At 38.0% G+C, this 21,661-nt stretch overlaps 1 protein-coding gene across 2 annotated transcripts in view; it reads left to right on the plus strand.

Moving 5' to 3' along the window:
- The window catches only part of neurl1 (neuralized E3 ubiquitin protein ligase 1), a 113,598-nt gene that overhangs the window by 19,522 nt on the left and 72,415 nt on the right, over positions 1 to 21,661 (plus strand). Inside the window, exon 1 of one of the 2 annotated variants that reach the window (XM_015401213.1) lies at positions 20,530 to 20,803. The exons of the other annotated variant lie outside the window; for it this stretch is intronic. Within the exon in view, the coding sequence (XP_015256699.1) occupies positions 20,770 to 20,803 (34 nt within the window). The 5' untranslated portion in view covers positions 20,530 to 20,769. Of the gene's footprint in view, positions 1 to 20,529; positions 20,804 to 21,661 lie in introns of those variants that run through there. 2 annotated transcript variants of the gene reach the window in all.

The raw sequence follows: 21,661 nt of genomic DNA on the forward strand, positions 1-21,661 counted from the left end.
TCCCTTGAGTTTCCTTCGCATTGTGCGTGTGGAAATGCTCTTACTTTCAGTATTAAACATAGCTCTTAGTTCTACTGTTGTTTTTCTTCGAAATGATCGATTTTGATCATTTCTTCCTTGAAGATGATGGGTCCCCACTATCCTTCCAGGTTTTAATAATGCGTTGGACAGTTCTTAACCCAATTTGAGTAGTTTCTGCAATCTCTTTAGATGTTTTCTCTGCTTGATGCATGCCGATGATTTGACCCTTCTCAAACAGACTAACATCTTTAGCACCACCACCGGATGTGTCTTTCGACATGGTTGTTTAGGAAATGAGAAGCAAGTCATTGCACCAGTTGGGGTTAAATAACTTGTTTCCAGCTGAAAGATAATCGGCCATGCAGTAATTATCCAATAGGAGGCTCGTACCTATTTGCTTAGTTGAATCCAGGTGGCGACTTTTTTTTTTTTGGCCAGGCAGCTTTTTTGGCCAGGCAGCTAGGCAGCAGGGGTCAGACCAGCTTTTTACCAAATTGGAAAGGAGCCAAATGCCTGTTGGATCAACATGTGTTTGAAAAACCCAGTTTAACCCACAAATTTCAGTGGGAGGCTCTAGTGGTTTATATACACCATTTCTCTGTGTTTAGTAGGTTAGCTTGGTGAAGCTAACCCTTGTTGTTAGCTTTAGCTCCTCTCCTTGGAGGTATTCCAGGTTAACTTTAGCTGGGAGAAACAGGTTCTATTCTGTGATTGGTAGAACACAGATATTGCCTCCTGCCTGGCTTGCTCTGATTACTCCTAAACTGAAAAAGTGACAAATCATCATTTTATTAATTTCACACAAAGGTTTCGCTCATTTTGAAAACCCCTTCATGTCCAAGCCAGCACTAGGACGCAAACATTTTGGACACTCACTGAATTATAATCAGTGATACATTTGGCGCTAAAATTGTGATGCAAGAACATGACCCTTTGTTACCACGAAGTGATGACTTGATGTGAGTTCCTATCAGCTTCCTCCTGTTTTAAACTTTTAAATAAAAAGGTTGTTCTCTGACAGTTGCTATAAAACCACACCCTCCATCATTAAAAGCAAAAAGCACATGCTTCATGCTCTTTTGGAAAAGGTAAATATGCCTTTTGAATTTCCGTTGCAAGATCCTCAAAGAGCATCTGTTATCTGTTGTTATGATGTTGATAAAGAATCTCCTCAACGAATTTCCCTAACATACCGAACATCTTATCTATAAAAACCTGAAGGATAAGTTAGAGCACTAGAATGATATCTAAAGTTTAACATTCAACTCAAAAACATGCTTTTAAATAATTTCACAATCCCACAGAGGCAGCTCTGCCCAGATTTGCTGATGTGCAGAGCTGCTGTTCCCTCTCCGATGGGATAAGCTGATCACTGTGCTTCGGTCCATGTGAGGAAGGGATTACATATTGGGTGAGTTTCATCCCTCCTTCACCATCTGCTACAAGTAGTGTGGCCTGAGCACAGTCACATGAGAGATATGGAGAAGGAGGATGACAGTTGATGTGAGAAAGATTAAAGGTCAAATAAAAAGTGGCTTTAACCTGACATTTCAAAATAAAATACTATGTTTTTCTAAAAAAGAAAAATTGTGCTAAACTATAGTTATTAATTAAAAAACTTAAAACTCTCGTCCAGTGTTTTCAGCGTTTTCTCTAACCGTGTGTGTAAGTAACAATGTGATGTATTTGGTGACATCACAGATACTAAACACAGAGAACTCAAAAGTAAGTTGATATTTCAGTTGTTGGCACTAATTTAACAAATGTTTCTTGCCAACCATCATTAAATCAGAAGAAATGAAAGAAGAGGCAACAAGAGAAGCAGTTTCCAGTCTTAGGCCCAATCCCAAACCGGCCCCTACTGTAAGCACTAAAGAGCTGGTTATCCTCCCGCAGCAGTGTGTCGCAATGAGCTTGCCACAAATATTTTTCATTAATGCCCAATATTGAAGCATGGTTTGTGCTATGTTATTCCTTACCACAATACAAGAGGCTGTGAAGAAGTAGAGAAACGCAAAAGGCAAGTTTGTGCGAGAATGGAGGGGCAAAAAAGAGCAGGGATCCAGGTGGAAAAAGGGTCCCAGCGTTCTCGCGCATCTCGCTCTTCTAGATGGTACATCTTCAAGAGTCATTTTCCACAATGGCGGTCATACAAACAAAACAAGCCGATAAGGTACCAAACAGGAAATACGCATAGCATAGAGCAAATGTAGATTTGACCAATCAGAGGCCTCCTGTCTGGGGCACTGTCTGCGGTCACCTGCAATTTTGGAGAGGTGCACCACAGTCTTTGCGGCAGGGGCGGGGGCGCATTTGCTTTCACTGCGACACACAAACAGACCACCTGGTTTCTGAGTATAAAACAGCCTTCATGCTTCGTATGCATGCTACCGCAGAGGGTCCGCTACATTAAGTGGACCACCCAGCTAGTTTGCATCTGTTCAGGCTTGCTGGAATTCGACAGTAGGTGAAATGGTGAACTAATGGCGGAAGAAACACCTGTTTGCTGCATCTCCATCACACTGAAGAAAAATCATAAAAAAAATAAAAAAATTGAGGAACAGCAAAAGCTAGTTTAAACCTTTTTACAGGACCCTCTGACAGATCCCAGTTTCCATAACGTAAAAAAAAAAAAAATAATAAAATAAACAATTTCCAACTCAATATACTTGCGGAGTGAATACCACAGAGAACCAGTGTTTCAATTCTTATTAGAAAACTGCACCAGCATATTATCCCCTTTTTCATCAACAAAAAGCAGGTGTTCCTCATTTCTCAACCAATAACCAATTCGCTTGGTTATCAACCAAAACAGACCATTGACTATGGCTTTAGTACCAGAAACCAACTATTTATCAGGAGTTAAAAATCTTGCTAAAAACTTCCTTTGCCATTGTCCTTTTCCCTTTTGTTTCCCAGAGTGTTGAGTGTAGATCCGTGGTTTTCTCTTTCTCTTTCTTCCTAAAAGGAAGAGTAAAAAGATGTCATCCAACAGGATTCTGTTGACATGTTATTATTATTTTCTTTTTTAGAGCATGTGTTCCACCATCTTTTCAGACATTTCCTAAATGTTTTCCTGCTCATTAGCGCTACTGTCATCACCAACTCATCTTCTCTCCAGGAAGTGCAGCAGGAAATCAGCAGGGGAAATGGAAACAAGATAATCTTGTGTGTCTCATGATTGTCCTTGAAATTCCCTGATATTTATAGTCAGGCTGCATGAAAACAACGTCTTTCTTCACTTCTAACATTCTTTGTTTTTTTATTTAAAAAAATAAAGATATAAAATGATGATGATTAGCTACTCATCTTTTTGTTCTCAAGATTAGTTTCACCATCTGATATTCCTTACTGTTAGAGTTACCACCATACACTGTATATGCTGTGAGTTTTAAGTGAAAGTTGTTGCTTCCCCGTTTTAAGAGTTAAATCTTAGCCTGTTAAAAAAATCTTCCCACAAGGGTTTCAGTGAGTAAGGAAAATCACAAGAACAAGTCTGTTTATTAATCAGATGTGTTGCCCTAATCAGGTTTCCTTTTTAGATTCTCTGTAATAATATTGGTCATTATTATTATCAGATATTTCCATCTTTCTGTTCCTGTGATGTTTTCCCCGTCATGCCTGGTCAGGATGAGGCTTCAGTTGAAATTTGACCTGAGATTGACCACTGCTTGACTTTCCAAGATGTAGCAATTTGGGATTTTCTGGCCTGTTTTCCTGTAAAATATGAGATCATTCATCTCAGTTAAGTTTAATTTTATTAGGCCTATGCATAACACATGTTGTTTAGTCTGAGTCCAGTCAGATCATTGGTCAAATTGGTTTAAAGCAACATGTGGGTTGCATCGAGTGACTGACATTATGGTATTTGCTGATTCTTTGTGTCCTTGACTCTTCAGTAATCCCTCAGTCCTGTCATGCATGCAGTGACAGTGGAGAGGAAAAACTCCCTTTAAACAGAAAGATATCTCCAGCAGAACCAGACTGTGTGCACCCTTCTACTGAGGCTAACTTGTGGTTTAAAGAGAAAGAATCAGTCATACAAAAGCAACATAGACCTTTTATGTTAAGAAAAGTTACACTAAACTATCTCCATAGGTGACTCTGTCTAGGAAAGAAATAGTTAAGCAGATGATCTCTGAGCCAGATTTTAGGCCAAAATATAAAGATAACATACAGGTGATGACAGTAAAAGCTGAGCCCATAGCTACATATAGGAAAGAAATAGGACTAAACACTGAAAAAACAGGCTCATCTCTCATTTCTACGGAATTATAGTGTTAGTGGCAGTAGCCCAGCTGACGTTTCCCTCCAGGATGCATCACAGCCAAATAGGAACAGACCAAACGATGCTACCATGATGGAAAAGAAAACAAAGAGAGCATAATGTTAGAGTTTGAACTAACAAATAACTGCAGACTTGCAGAATAGAGATAGAATGAAGAAGAATTATGAAAAGTGATCCCCATGTCCTCCAACAGCCTAAGTCTATAACAGCATAACTAGATATATAGAAGTAAAATATTCTGTAAGTTGTTTCATAGTCAGTTTTAAATCTATGAGAAAATAAATAAATTCCATTATTAAAATAATTAATCAATCAATCATGTCCTTACCTATCTTTTTCTAAGCTGTTTGTGTCAGTTCTTGATTTGTTTTCACTCATTTGTTTTTACTTTTCAGACATTTTGCTTGATTTACTCTTATATTTTGGATCAATGTCCTGTTAATTGCCCAGTTTGGAAAAATGTATTAATATTTTTAGTCGGTAATCTCAACTCAATGACTGTGGTTTTCATCCACCATGCTTAAACTCTGATTAGAGGTGCCTGTGCTTATTTGCTGTATTCTTTTTTTATCTCCAAACATGATTTTTTTTGCATTTTGGGCAAATAAACATCTCTTTTTACATTTCAACTGTCCTTTGACGACATCCCTTAAGTCTGGTATAGACTTCAGAGCCCTGTTGAGTCTCACGTGGAGATCTTTTTAAGGCACTTATAATCAAAAATACTCGAGTTTAAATAATTTGTAAAAGTAGTGATCTTTACTTCGACTTGCATTAAACTTTGTGACCTCTAGTGAATTTCCCATGTTACTTTTCTATCAACCCCGCAGATCAGAGAATCAGACATATCTTCATGTCCGTTTGGATTTTAATAGTGAAAAACTGATATAGAGGTCAAAGATATAGGGAAGAAAAATGTCCCCTTAAATAAATCATCCCCTCAAAATGTCAATCTTCTTATCTCTAATATGCTCCCAAATGAAAAGATCAACAGATTACCTGCAGCCAAAATCTTTGGTGGCCTCTCGTGTCCAATTAAAAAAAACCCTTGTTTTGGAGAGCATACATAAAGCAGCAGTTTAAGGTGATTTTTATCTGTCTGTTCTTTGGAAGCGAGCTGTAAAGAACTTTAGTTTCCTTTCATCTCATTTCAAGACCTTGAGATCTAAACGCAACATAAAAACCCAGACTTGCACAGATTGAAGTGTGATAAATGAGAGGAATGAGAGGTAAGAGCCGCAGAAATGCATAAAAGAAACCTTCAGCAATCAGTCTTTGCGACCAAAGGTATTCTTTTGCCAAACGTGACAGGAGCCAATGAGAGCTAAGAAGGATTCACCGTACCCACAGGCTGTGCCTAATAAACCACTCAAGCTGCAGGGCTGCTGATTGATGGCACCAAAAATCCATGCAAACTGGTTCATTTGTTTTCCCACGCAACAGCTGCCCCAGATAAATCTAATGTAACGAACAATAAACACTCATGATGATCGGAATCGCAGTTTAAAAGTCTCCGAGATCTGCTCCGGGAGGAATTACAACCACATGTAGTCCTGCCTGAAAGAGGGGGCTGAACAGCAGGAAACAATGACTTTTGCTCATAAAATGTTTCTTGGACACATGGTTTTAGTCACTTTGTGGTGGTAGAATGAAAGAGTGCGCCACGTTGGTACAAACTTCAGCATCATAAGTATCTTTATAACATTTTATGCGTGTTCTGAATAAACTTGGCCCTGCAGACACTGATGATAACATGAATTTTCGCATCAACTATGCCAGCGTGAGGTCAGCTTCACAAAATGACTTGATGCAGGGAAAAGCACCAGTCCTGGTGATGAGTAACAAGTTCCCGTCACTGGCCAAAGACAGCTGTGCTGCTGGTTTCCAGTCACCTGAACAACCTAAGGAGGTCAATACATAAAAGACTCTTTGACAGGAATTCATAGCAAGTTGTTTCAAATGAATGTAAATAGAAGTAATGATATGAAATATTAATACAAATTTGATCCCTACAGGATACTTCTCCTAATAATTTAATGATTGTACTAAAAAAAATACTACAAAAAATGCAAAATACTGTATGGTGGAAAATAAAGACATCTTTAGCTAAGCTGCAAAGAACTCTGCCACAGCGGCAGTAGTCTTTCATGGCTTAAGTTTGTAAGAATAGGGAGCTTTCTATATTACTAACACCTTCCCCTCATCGGCTATGTCCTCTTGCTCATATGGGATTAACAGTGATTCATCCCCACACCAGGTATGACATTAAATCTCTCTAGCATGTCCAAATGTTCCCCAATAGTGGATATGCTCAAAACACATTTCTGGAAAGGTGTTCAGAGGGCCACTTTATCAAGATATCAAGGCTTCCATTTATCTCTGTTACCTGCTAAAGCTCATCTGGAGGGACAAGCCAGAAAAGACATCCGATCTATCCAAAGTCCTCCTCCCAGTTTGGGTTTTTTAATGACCACTGAATCTAAGTTTTCTACAAGGGTGAGAGGCCAAAGTCTACTGGCTTTAATTTTAAGAGGCTGAGCTGTCTTATGTGAAAGCCCACCACAGTCTTATCCAGAGGCAACCCTTTGGAGAGAACCTTTTTGCAAAGCTCTTGGCTATGTAGCCTTTACCCATGGGGATGGGCAGACCCTGAGCAACATATACTCCCACAGGCCTGATAGCTGAGAACAGCTGTAAGGTAATGGTGAGTGTAGGCAGATATAGGCAGATGGCTCTGCAATCCAACCCCTTGTTTCTGTAACCTGCAGTCGATAAGTGAACTCAATTCAGAACAAAAGCTGGTTTCTTACTAGAAAGTCTGGACATATTGAGGCAACCTTCCCAGACATAAACAGTTACTTATTTCTACAGATGTTCCAACACAACTTTTTTTTATTTTATTTTTTATCTCTGATACAATACATGTGTCACGTCTTGGTTGTAGTTAAGAGGACCCAAAATGCAGAGGCAGAGAGGCTGAGGTGAGTTCTTGTAGTTTTAATGAAAAAACACTAATAACAGAGGCAAAATCCAAAAATCTAAAACTCCAACGAAAATGTAACTCAGACCAGAACCACGGAGACATCAAGGGAAACACGCATAAGGAGTCAGGGAGAGACGAGGTGAGAGGACAACGGCGACGACAGGACCAGCGACAACAAGGAACCAACAACGAGTGAGAGCAGAGGGAGAGCATATACTGCTGACTGAGACAAAGGGAGGGCTAACGAGCTGACAAGGAGCAGGTGTGAGAGGAGATAACAAGGGAGCCAAGGGGAAAGGAACACACACACACACACACAAACACACACAAGAGGACAACAGAGGATAACAGAAAAACATGAAAACTAACAAAATCTAGAAATTACAACAAAAATGGAATTAAACCTATAAAACTAGGAGACATGGAGAAAAGTAAAGCACAACATAACCAAAACCATGACAACATGAAATTACAGCCTCAAGTATTGACCAATACCGATATTGACCCAATAGCATCCATCCATCTATCCATTTTCCGTCACGCTTATCCCTGCTTATCCGAGGGGTGAGAGGGACCCGATACCATCAGCACAAGTCAGACAGACTTTTATTACACATTTTGTAGAGTGCAACATTAGAAAAGTCTTGATAAAGGGATATTACGCAACCAGGGAACAATCGTCAATAAAATTTGGTGTAAAAAAACAAATTACCCATTTATTATTAACCATGGGGGTTACACAAACTAAAAGTCCTTCTATCAGCTCCCTTTTATCAGAGGTTCACATGATGATCAATATAATCTGATATTCACTTTTTTTGGCTATTGGACTGATATCCAATGTAAATATCTCATCAGGGCATCCCTTGTTATTTCCCATATATTGTTAGATACAGCTCTTTTGGTCTGGTGTAGTAACACAAAATTCTTTCCAAATCTAGTAAAATTCATTTCACTAATTTCCACACAAAAAAATTAAGCTTAACAGCATGTTAAGATTACATTTTAAGCACAATGACAAAATCACAAAAAAGGCATTTTTTCAGAAGCCAATGGATGCATTATCCCTGAATACAGAAATGTTTGGAACCAATGAAATGCAGTGATGTGTTTGAAGTCAACCAGAAGAGGCAGACGGAAGCAAAACAAACATGGCTGAGGCGATCTTAAGGCTGATTTATACTTAGAAACCAGGTCGTCTGCGTGTGTGTCGCAGTGAATGTCGCATTGCTTTTACCTATTATACCCCTGGTTCAGCTCACTACAACTTTGATAAAGAGAAACATTTTTATGAAGCATGTCAGTTGGTCTAGATTTGCACGAGATTCTGTCTGAATACTAAAAGGTTCTTGTTTTACCATCTATGCCTTTCTTTTGTATGCAAGAACACAGATGAGGTAATTTTACAAAGAACAGAAGCTTTAGATAGGAGGCTATGGAGTGAATTTTGTTCCATTATTGTTGCAAGATGAAAGGTTTTGCAAATGAACCTTTGAAAAAACACATTTTATAAATGGAAATTTGGAACAAAAAGAATTAAACTGAGAAATCAAACTTTCTGTGCTTTTTTCGCAGATTTTGTTATTTGAATACATTTTTAATGAATTATTTTATGAATTGGTGTTTTATTATTTAATTTTTTATGTTTTACAGTTTTTATATTTTTATTTTTTTTATAACTTGTTTTTACAGCTCTTATATTTCCAGATATATTTTTTCATAATTATTTCAATAGATTTTAAATTTTTGAATTTCTTTTAACAACTGTTTTCAGACTGAGTTTTACTAATTGCATTCTTTTCAAATTGTATCTCACAGATCAATTCTCTTTACTTTAAATATTGTTCCCACATCATGCAGGCCAAAGAAATGCTTTTTCCTTTCTCACTCTGGAGGAAAATAAGGTCTTCAAACACAATTTAAAAATAATGCAATTAATCTGAAAATCAAATAGTTAAAAAATTAAGGTTTAAAATAAATAAAAAAATTGAAAAATAAAATTAAAAAAATTAAATTTGAAAATAAATTATAAGAAAAATAAATAAATAAATCTTTTCAAAGTGTCTTTACTGTGCTGCTTTTTTTAAATCTGATTTATAATCTTTTTTTCTTGCAGTAGTATTTGAAAAAAATCTTTTCTGTATGTTTGCCCATCATTTTCTGTTATGTCTAAAACCTATTCCATTTCTCTGTGTGCGGATTCGTTGGGTTGTGTTTATATTTGAGGTCAATTGCCTTGTAATGAAACAAATTAACAAAAAATCATGAATGTATTCAATAGGTATTTCTTTAAAAAAGCTGATAAACACAAATAGAAAGCACTCCAAACCACTGGAGTTCAGTTACAGGATTGTTTTTTATCCACGTATGCAAATCATTAAACAGAAAATAAAACAACATCCTAGCATCCTGCCAACAAAGTGGGGCCTGCTGCCTCTTTCTGACCGTTTTGTACGGGATTGAAAGAGAATCTGTCAGCAGATGCCAAGTGGCAGAGAGGTCGACAGAGTCAGCCTCCTGCAGTTGGTATTGTCTGGCAAATATGTGCAAACAAAACCCTCTATTCAGCCTTGCCTCTGGAGCCCCATCTGGAGCCATATGCAATATGAGTAACAGAGAATGAAAAGAAAGAATAAACCCTGTGTGACATCGTCTTAAATTTTGATGAAAAAGGAACTTTGGATCTCTATGTCAAGAGCAATGAGAAACTTGGAAAGTAAAGGTGAGCAATGGCAGGTAGGGGGCATTGGAGGAGTCTCTGCAGCAGCTCTGGAATAATGATGGTCTCCCACTTTCATAAATCCAGCCTTATTGCAAATCTCTTTCCACCTATTCTGAGCCATGCCCCCAGCAGGTTTCCAGATAACTACACTCTTAGTTATTAGCAAAGTTAGTTGGAGGGCATGGGACGTCTGCTGTAATGTAGTACTCTTCATCAGAGTTGGAGCAGCAGAAGTGGGGAGGTGATAATTAGATCTGTCACTCTGCTTTAATATCTCTGAGAACTGCTTGGCCTTGGGCTGGATTGTTGCACAGAAATGCCTTATTGTCTCTGCTGCCGAGGAACCCAAAAAAAGAAAAGGTTGTAGCTTTATGCCGTAGCTAAATGTGTTGGTGAGGAGTGATGGCTTTCAGCAGTGCTGCTGTGGAACAATACCAAAGATTGTTGCTACCACAGGTAAAGCAAAACACACTGAGAGACATGATATGGAACACATACTTGTTATCAAGATTTTTTAACGAAGATCAAGATACATCATACTTTTCATGAATAAAACATCCTTGTCATAGTTTAAAAAAAGCTATTGCTTGATAATATTTACTAATGTACTATTAGAACTGTGTTGCTGTTTTAAAAACAAATCAACATGAATCTGCAGTTAAACATCACATAAGATGGTTCCCTGCCTTTTAAACCATTAGTCCTTCTGAACTCACAAATAGTGTGTGTGTGTGGGTGGGTGTGTGTGTGTGTGTGTCTGATAAAAATAAAAAATAAAAAAGAAGAAAAATTAACCACCCACATCAACGATCCCAGAATATAAAAAAAATGCATACATCTCTTTTCTACATGTTTGATAATGATCTAGGAATGTATAATAAATCCATGTATTCTAATGATTTTTTTTTTTTTTTTGCTCATAAAGTTTACTAATTCAACACATATGGTTCTACCTCAATGATTTAGAATATAATAGAATGGAATAGAATAGAATTGAATAGAATTGAATTGAATAGAATAGAACAGAATAGAATAGAAAATCCCTTTATTGTCCCATAATGGGGAAATTCTGGTATAAAATGTATTAATATCAATCAATCAATCTTTATTGTCAACTACAATTTACATTGCAATCGAAATTTCAGTTTCAGTACAAACCGTTCATCACAATACATCACATGCATGGGGGGGGGGGACTGAGAGGGAACGGATCAACCTATTCTCATTATGAGTGCGTATAAAATCGTACGAAAAGTTATGCACCGTAAATTTGTACGTTTTGGATGTTTTTTTCGTGGTATGCACATGCGCATTTGACGCACCATTCACGAATATAGAATATGAATTACAATTAGCCCTAAATCTGACCCTAACCCTAAGATATAAAACAGCAAGCAACGTAGTTAGAGACATGAATAAGTGCTGATTGCACTGTTTTTCCAAATTTTACGTCTGTCCGCGGATCTGCTTTTTTTTTCTGTCTGCCAGCGCATGCGCACTGATGTGGTTTTTTGAAGAAAAAACGTCCAAAACGTACGAAATAGTGTGCATAACTTTTCGTACGATTTCATACGCACTGATAACGAGAATATGTTGATACTAAGGCCATGCGTGCTGCAGAAGAATATGAAATGTATAAGAAACTGAGTTGAACTGATATATACATGATTTTCCGAACTTAAGCTTTTATGAGACAGATGAATATAAAATAATTCATGGCTATTATTAAATGAAGAAACATTTTCTTTATTTTGTTTATTATAACTAAATACTGAAACTTGTATTAACTTACGCAGCCCCTGGAGAGAATATTTTGCAGAACCATCCTGCTAAAAAGAAATGCAAGTTGTTTTTATATTTTTTACCATCTTTTCGTATTAGCTGAATCTTCAGCTTGTTCTATTGTACAAAGTAAACTCAGTGTCATTAGATGGAGAACACCTGTACTGAAACAGTCTTTTTAGAGATGAGTTTGGGTCTGGACTTTGACTGGGCCATGATCATTTTTTATTATCTGAATGACTCCACTGCAGCTCTCTGCCTGTTTGTTTAGGTCGGTTGAGCAGCTAGAATGTGATCCATCACCCAGTCTTCTAAGCTTTTGAGCTTCTTACTGTTTTTTTTTATTTTTTATATACCTTCTTGTATTTGATTCCCTTCAATCTTCACATCAAACTACTACAACGTACTGGGTTCCTCAATTCACCTTGGCAACAAGGCTTCCTGAATAATGTACTCTTTTGGTTTTTCCACTTTGGAGGGTTCCCCCCTGTTATAAAAAAAAAAAGAACCAGAAATAAAACTATTAAAAACATCTTAATACAAACAAGTTTTGCACAGTAACTTTTCTGTTTTCTCAGATTTCATTTTTTCTAATGTAATTTCCATAGTTAAATTTTTCCATTTGTATTTTTTTCAACAGTCTTTTTATAGACTTTATATTTTAAAACTAAAATTTTAAAAAATCTCTTTTTTAGAATGACTTATATGAATTGCATTATTTTCTAACTGAAGGGGAGATCTGTAGAAGGCAATTTCTAAGAAAGCAATTTCCAAAAAAATTTGAATTAGAGAAATTTTAAGAAGAAATTTTATTTTAAATATAATATAATAAATTAAATACATAAAAGCTAACAAGAAACACTTAATGGAGAATGTTGTTAAGTGTTGTTTATTTACCTGATCACAAGTTACAATTTACTTTGTAAGCCATTAGTAGGTGATGGCCGAAAATAGAAACTGTTCTGTGTTAACCTAATGGTAATTACCCACCAAGTTTCCATCATTACATAGTAACATACAATTACATAGTAACATACATTACAAAGTAACATACATAGTAACATACATTACAAAGTAACATACATAGTAACATACAACCATCCCGTTTGTCAGTTATCTCAATAAGCTCTATCCTAGTTTCATCTGACCAGAGGAGCCATTTTATTTAGGAATGTTAAATTCAAGGACCAGTTAGAGCAAAGTCAGCCATACAAATATTTTTTTTATATTTCAGAAAAAACAAGTCAACGGGGAAGAGTCTCTTTCTTTCATTTCTCTTTAAGCCAGTCTATAAAAAGTTATTTTTGGGACAGAGATAAAATGAGGGCTTCTGTATATTTCAATGCACTGTATCATCCAGACAAAAACAAATAACCAACTCCTTTAAAGTCATAAGTCTATTAATAGATTTAAACCTTCATGTAAAACATGAATATCGTGTCATAAAGGCTGAATGTAAAGAAATAAATGTACCTATGAAGTTGCAGGCAAATGGCTGTTACAACCGTTGCATTTCCAAAATCTCCAGAGTGGTGCACGACTTTACACGAGTGAATAAAGTGAATGTGACTGGTCGTTTATCAAGAGAGTGGGATTGTTGTGGCAGAAGGTTCGCAAGCAAGTTTGGTTGTGGCCGGTTTCTTCGAAGCATGTTGCTAACCAGTTAGCAACTTAGTGCTAGTAGGTTCCCAATGGGAAATTCCATTGGGACCAAGTAGCACTAAATTGGTGACTTAGAAAGGACACTGTCAAGGAACGCTATGGAGAGTGGAAACATGCAAGAGGAGGAGAGTTTAGTGTCGGAGGTCGTGAATGAGTCTCCTCCGTCATACATTTTTTATTTAGTGGAGGAAAGCGGGGATGAAGATGTTGTGGAAGAGGACGCCAGGGCGGCAGAAGCTTGGTTTGGTGTAGAAGGCTTACAGCCGTACATGTTTGAGCCCTTGCCTCGCAACGCTGCCAGTTCTGTTAGCTCTACGCCTGCAGAAGATACAGACGTCCATCCGCATGAACACAGGGACAAAACTCAATGGGAAAGGAAATTATTCTTATTTCTTATATCAACCGTTGCGTATATTAGCTGCGACATATGAATCAAGACGCTATGACCGAAAAAATTTTATTGACCGTTGATATATGATTGGCCGAATTTAGGTGTTCAGGCTGACGTATAACTAACTGGCCTGCATTAGATAACGAAAAAAACAACAGATTTTAAGACAGGATTTTTTTTTTTATAATAGAATTTTTCTAAATTTTGGGACAATAAGGTGTGATAAAGAGTATATTTATATACATGTATAAGCCAGAATGATTTGACATTTAAATATAACTTCCCTACAACTTTAAATCTACTGATACTAGATGAACTTCTGTGAACCACGAGTCAGTAAAATTATGTAATGCCCTTTCATGTCCAGACTCAAAGGTCTGCAGGGCAGGGTTACGTCCAGCTGAGTGGAGGCTTTCTTATCTAGACCTGGAGGCTGAAGCGCCTTCACAAAGGAAGGATGTTCCAGGAAAGCATTAATGTTCGGCACCGATGTCAAGCAAGGAGGGGGAAGCACAGCTTTCATCATGCATGACGCAACAGAGCAATGTTTCCTCCTGAAGCCCATCTGGCCAGCCTCAAGTCATCTATACATGCGGTGATGTCATAGCCAAGGAGTGCTTAGAGCTGGTGTTTAGCTGGACTATCAGCTTAAGTCAAAACATAAACTCCTGTTTTGTTTCTTCTTTGAATAAATAGCCTTGGTTTACTGACTCATCAGTTGTTTGCTAAGAATAGAGAGCAGTCTTCATTTGGCTGTAGTGAGCTGCAGATTTTTACAACTGACTGTGGAGCTGACACATGAAACCTAACGCGGTTAGTCTTTCAGTGCGCTCTAAGCACTCTCTACCAACTGTTTTCACCTCAAACCTGCGCACCATGTGTGCCTCGACCAGCTTCTCATTTAGGAAACTAAAACTTGAGGTTGTGGTTCTGGTTTCATTTTGATCAGGGTCCCAGCATGGCTAGGGTGTTTGTTATGGTTACGTTGTGGTAATCATTAAGAATGACTTAAAGATGGGGTTGTGTAAATATTAATACCTGCAGAAATTGGTGTTTAATCCTTTCCACTCATAAACAGCAGCACAGAATCATACAGACAGTTGTTTTAGACATCATAAGGTATTCAAGTCTGCTCAGAAGGTAATTAGAAGGTATCAGATCCATGGATGGATGGATGGATGGATGGATGGATGGATGGATGGATGGATGGATGGATGGATGGATGGATGGATGGATGGATGGATGGATGGGCAGTTTTCCTATTTGAAATCCTATAGATGCACAATGCCCATTATATTGCTGTTGAAATCAGTATCAGAGTTTACAACTTTTTTTCATATATGTAAAAAAATGTATTAATGTTTCTGATGATTTAGAGGACTTTATAAATGAGGCACTAAAAGGTATCTATTTATCTGTAGTTATAAATATTTGTGTATTTTCTAACTGTTGCGTTCTCAATAACAGGAAAGCATTAAAGGAATAGTACACCCAAAACATGATTAGCCTTCATTTTCTACTCACCCCCATGCTGAACAACACTCTGGAGTACTTTTTTGATATCTCAAATGCATCTGGAGATCTGGGAGGCTTCTTGCTGTCTGCTGACATTCAAATAATGGAGGTCTATGGTGAACGAGACAGAAAGGTCCATAAAAGTCCACAAAAAACGTGTCAATATTCCTCCATACTGCTCGTCCAATGTATTCCAAGTGTCCTGAGTGGGTAGCATCCAGAATTTACTCGAAACGAAGTCATTTAGAATGTTTTTAGAGCATAAACAGTAGTGTATAGGATTTCCTGAAAGCGCGCACATGCGCGCTCACGATTCTACGGAAGCCGGGCAGACCAAGCCAGATGAAAGTGCGCATTCAGCGTCTGCTCTGCCGATAATGCAAGCGTAGAAGAAGAAATGTGCTGTTTACCTGTGCAAAGAAAGAAACAACGAAAGAAAAATGTCTGAGGACTTCAGTGTTGAGGAAGAGCATGAGTTCTTTGCCGAGCTGAATGCGCTGGTTTGGTCTGCGGGCTTCCTTAGCGTCGTGAGCGCGCATGTGCGCGCTTTCAGGAAATCCTATACACTACTGTTTATGCTCTAAAAACATTCTAAATGACTTCGTTTCGAGTAAATTCTGGATGCTACCCACTCAGGACACTTGGAATACATTGGACGAGCAGTATGGAGGAATATTGACACGTTTTTTGTGGACTTTTATGGACCTTTCTGTCTCGGTCACCGTAGACCTCCATTATTTGAATGTCAGCAGACAGCAAGAAGCCTCCCAGATCTCCAGATGCATTTGAGATATCAAAAAAGTACTCCAGAGTGTTGTTCAGCATGGGGGTGAGTAGAAAATGAAGGCTAATCATGTTTTGGGTGTACTATTCCTTTAAATAGACATATGGTACTGTATTGCCATTTATGTTTGCTCTCATTTTAAGCAAAATATCAACACCTAACGGAAGCTGTTTGGTCCTTTAGCTGCAGCACCCACCCAGCACCCACCAACTTTAATAACAAAGTTACACCCTTGCTGAGCTGCCTCTGAGTTGGTTTATTTACAATTCAATGTGGTGATGTACAAAACCAAAGTGAGAAGAAAAAGGTTTTCTCTGTCCAAATATTTACGAAACCTGACTGTAAGTGTCTCAGCAGCTTGAAAGTCTGCAGCCAGCGCTGGTGTGTGAGTCCTAACCCAGCCAGGATAAGTGATGACAGAGCAAGTCAGAGGCCCGACTCTTGAAGGGTGAACCGGTGTCTCTGCCAGAAGGCCTGAGATGAATGAGGAAGGATGGGAGGTGAAGCACTGAGTGCTGAGAGTCAGGAATGTGACCACTCACTCTGAGGGAGAGCTTCCATACTTAGCTTCAGGATTCTGGCTCCTTACTTTTAAAAGGTCCAGTTAATGCTGACAATCATTTAACCTTTTAATAAAAGGGATGGATCATCTGGGCCTTTTTTGGAGTTTTTAATCAAAAGTATTAGACTCATGATTCTAAATGTGATGCAAAAATTTGATTTGTTGAACCTACATACATTTAAATGACCAATTAAACAATTTAACAGGAAAGTCAGATTGTAGGACAGCTGCAAATGTGGGAACATCTCTGCAGCAGCAAGTCTGCAGCTTTTGTCTGAATAGCGAAGGGCAAAGTTTCTACTGTATTCTATTAAATCTACTTTTAGTTTCAAAGTAAGAAGGGACCAAAGACATAAGTTTGCTTTCCCAGCTGATCCAGTGATCAGGTGCCATCTTGAATTTTAAGGTCAGTGATGGCCAGAAACACTGAACTTTTTAGTTTGGAGTTGTTCATGAAGACATTTTAGCAGATTTCCTTTTCAAACCCATCTTCCATTAGAGATGGAAACACTTCTCGGTATTTCAAAATAAAATCTCTGGTTGTGAGGTCATATCAGTGAAGCAACAAGTTGTAGCTTCTTCTAGCAGGCAATTACAGGAGTTAATTTATGAGGCCGAGCTCAGAAAGTGCAACACTTCTAAGTCCAGTTTGACTATTTCTGACAATGGCACAGTGTGTACTGGTTTTGCAAGTTTCTAAGCAGGAAGTAGATGCAGCATGAGCTTGAGTAAAGTAGACAAACCTGGAAATCCCCCATCAGGTTTTAAGCCTGAGCACTCCGTGCTGAGAGGCAAAAGGCTAAAAACCTTCCAGAAGCAGTCCCTGAATAGTTACCAGAGTTTTAACATATTGGTGTTGTGCATTTACCTAATATGAACATGTTCCTAGATATGATTAATGTTGTGCCCACTGCTGGTGTCAAACAAATCCTCTTCAACCTCAGCCTGACCGAGGAGATGGATTCAGTGATGGGGAACACCTCCTATCTTGTTCCAAAACCAAATGCTTCCATTTGTGATCAATAAAGTATTTCTGAACTGAATTGATTTAAATTATCTGCAGGACAATATAATAGGTCTTATTTTGACAAATTGTTGTTTGCTAAGTATGGCCAATGCACTTAGAGTATATCTGCACTTTTTTTTTGCGTTTTTAACACCTGTTTTTGTTCCTATGGTACGATGGAGTATTAGGACCAGGCTAGAGATTTTTTTATTTTTCTTATTTTGAGAATAAAGTCGTAACATTACAAGAAAAAGGTTGTAATATTATGAGAATAAAGTCATAATACAACAACCCGTTTCAGAAAGAAGCTTCAACCTCCGACCAGCAGATGGAGGCCGACCAGCTCCACCAATCAGCAACCTGAGTCCACTTTGACATTCTGCCCAATTTGATGCTGCTGCTAAAAGATTTCCTTATTTGTCAAACCACAGCCAAAGTATAACTTCACATGATGCTTGACATTCCTCATTTTAGGGAAGAAAGTGCTTCTCGTAAGAGTTGTCATAAAATACAACTTCTTTCTCGTAATTTTACGACTTTATTCTCATTATTTTACAACTTTATTCTCAGAATTTTACGACTCTCTTCTCGTAATGTTACGACTTTATTCTCTGAATTTTACGACTTTATTATCATCTTTTTACGACTTTATTCCTGTAATGTTACGACTTTATTCTAATAATTTTACGACTTTATTCTTGTAATGATGTGACTTTATTCTCATTATTTTACGAGTTTATTCTTGTAAATAGAAGAAAAATAGAAGAAATAGAAGAAAAAAAATGTCTCTAGCCTGGCCCTAATACTCTGTCGTACTTCTGGTGCATCAAGCCACAGAAGACTTTTTGACTTGAAATAATTAAGTCCACAGTGTTCACACATTAAAAATAATCCAATGGTTGCTTTAGATTAGAAGATGAAAAATGAAACATGCTTTACAACAAGATGTTTGTATCTGAGGCTTTTGTGACCTCTGGCAAAACTTAGACAAAATGTGCTTCAAGGAGTAACGAGTATGATCACATATTGTACTCGTTACTCCTTGCCTGAGTGGAGTAACAAGTATGAGTAAGTGTTTTGCCGGATTAAAACACTTTAGGCAAATTAGAAACGGTTCTGCTTGATTTCAATCAAACAGTCAACACTGTCAGCCAGAATGATTTGACATTCAAATATGACTTTTAAGACTTTAAGGGCATCATAAAATCATTCCACACATATTACTGACAAGTTTTATAAACTGCATTATTTTTAATTAGCTTTTTACAGATTACATTCTCTGCACTTCTAGGGGCATTCCTCCTCTACAGTGAAAAGCAAAGATGCGTTTCTTTTGGTCTGCATTGGAGTTAAAGGTGAAGGATGTTCTTTTTCTGGGTGGATCATCAAAATAAGTGGTCCTCCTAATTGTCAATCATTCTGGTGATATGTTTACCTAACGCTGTCCTACGTGCTCATCCACATTTTCACTTACCGCTGGTGAGTCTGACATAGTGGAAAAATTGCAAATCTTCTTTTGAAAAGTAAGCTTGTATGAGTGATGCAAACAGCAACTTTTAAACAGCGGGTACACAAGGAGAAATGGGCTCGTTCATGCTCTTGCACATGTTTAATAGACGTACAGGGTTGTGCATATGCATTTTATTTAAAGTGGAGAGGGCGCGTCTTTTCAAAAAAATTGCTAAAAATCTTACCTGTAACAACATTTTTATTGGTTGAGAGCAAGCATGTGTTTTGGGCTTGAAGGGAAGAGAATGTGATCTGTAAATTGAACTGAACAGAATGCAATTCGGAAAACTAAATATGAAAAAGGAAATAAAAAATTTAAACAATAAAATATCACAATAAAAGTATAAAATCTGTAAGTTTAAAATTCAGTAAAAACTTAACCCCTTGAAGCCTTAATTGATATACATGTACATAAAAAAATAAATTTTGTGTGTTTTTCCCTTTCAATGAGATGCCAAATAAAAATGGTTAATATTACTAAATAAATAGAAATGAAGGTAAAGTATATTTTGTAACAGCAGTTATAACTACATAATAACATACACTGTGACTAGCAATGGGGTGATGCAAAAACGCTACGCTGCAAAAATATTCTGAAAATAAGTAAACAGATCTTAAAATAAGTGTATTTAACCTTAATATGAGGAGGAAATAAGATGATATTTCAATGGAATGAGCATTTTTACCCTTAAAATAAGATAATTGCATATTATGCACTTGAAATGAGAGACTGCATTTGTGTTTTTTTTTTCTTATTTTAAATGTACATTGTCTTGTTCCGATGGCAGTGTCTTAATTACCTGCTCAATAAATAAAAAAAAAGCTCTTATTTTAGGAAAAAATGACTTTGATTTACATTGTTTGCAGTGTAATACACGTGGTTTGTTGCTTATGAGCAACAACAGGCATCAATTTAAATTAAATGAAATTTGAAAGTTAAACGTAACAGTAGTTTGAATTTATCTGAGAAAACAGCAAAGTTAAAAGTTGTTGGTCTAAGTTTCAGTTCTGGGTTACATTTTTTTACTATTATTTTTTTTATTATTATTTCAATAGAAAAAAAAAAATGTTGCTTGGAACAATAATGGAAGAAAAAGCCCTCCATATATTGCCATATTAGAGCTTGTTATTGTCCTCCTGAGTGACGCCTCCCCCTCCTGACCCATAAATATCCCCTCTGCTCGGCAGTGACAGTGTTAACCAGGGCTCAGCTCCAGCTCTCCTCCCTCTATGTAAATGCTAGTGGAAGTGAGCGGGACCCGAGGCGGGGAAGCGCTCCCTGAATGAGGAGGCGGACTGGGGGGAGAGGGTGTGTGAGTGGTGGGGGGGATGTGCGCCCCTCTGCTGCTCGGTACGCGGAGGTGTGCGCTCCTCTCTCTCTCTCTTGATCCTGCTTTTGTATCGCTTCGGAGGAGAGAACCCACAGGACACCTTTGGATGCAATCATGTCACGGCCGCCGTGTCGTTTCCACGGCAGCATCCTCTGAATAATAGAGGCTGTTTTAATCCACGCAGGCGTCAAAGGGACCTTAAGGAATAAAGCTATGGGTGGGCAGATAACGCGGAATGCTTTGTACGGTAAGGTTTAAACCTCCATGTTATTCTGCTGTTATTAATAACAGATTAACGCTTCATTGATGTGGGGCTGCAGGTACAGTGGTGCCACTACAGCCTATTCTTTGCTCAGAGTGACGTCACTCCGGTGATAGGAATAAGGGTCTGTAGACGCACGGTGGTCTCTGTTATGATCCAGCGCGACGTCACCTCCTCCTCCTCCTCCTGCTGCTGCTGCTGTCTGGTACTGCAGCCATGAGGTGTTTGCCCTGAGGAGGAGCGGCTCTGTGGAAGATGGGAAGTTGTGGGGTTTCCCTCCACTGTAGTTTCCCTATTCAATAAACAGGCGCTCAGAGCTGCAGCTGCGCTCTAACAGGCAAAGTGCGCTTCTGCATGTTCACTGGAGATCCACAGCATCTCGGCTCAAGAGATGCTGGCCTGCACCAGGCCTTCTGTGGTAACACACAGGGTAGGAGGCTTTAGGTGATGATGCTTCATTTATACCAGGAGGTTAAGCTGTGACCCCACTCCTGGTCTTGATCACCTGATCGTCCCTAATTAAAGCCTAAGTATTGATCCAATTACTTTAAGCATGACAGCAGGAAGAAGTCCTCTGTTGCAGGATCAAGGTTAAACAGCCCAGGAAGTTACTTTGTTCTCTACATCAAAATGAGCAAAACTGGATAAAAAAGAGCTGAAACCTTCCACGGTTCTATGTTAAAATAAGAAGCATTCCAAACCTTACAAACTCTGCTCGCCTTATTGGATTAAATTATACCTGGCTGTGTAGTATTGGCCGATACTGATAGCCTGACGTAGTCCTACTCAATTCTAGTCAGAATATGAGTCTGATACTGCTCCATAGAGCTGTGATTATGGGGC

This window comes from Cyprinodon variegatus, unplaced genomic scaffold (assembly GCF_000732505.1).
Source record: "Cyprinodon variegatus isolate N-32 unplaced genomic scaffold, C_variegatus-1.0 Scaffold1193, whole genome shotgun sequence".
Taxonomy (NCBI): domain Eukaryota; kingdom Metazoa; phylum Chordata; class Actinopteri; order Cyprinodontiformes; family Cyprinodontidae; genus Cyprinodon; species Cyprinodon variegatus.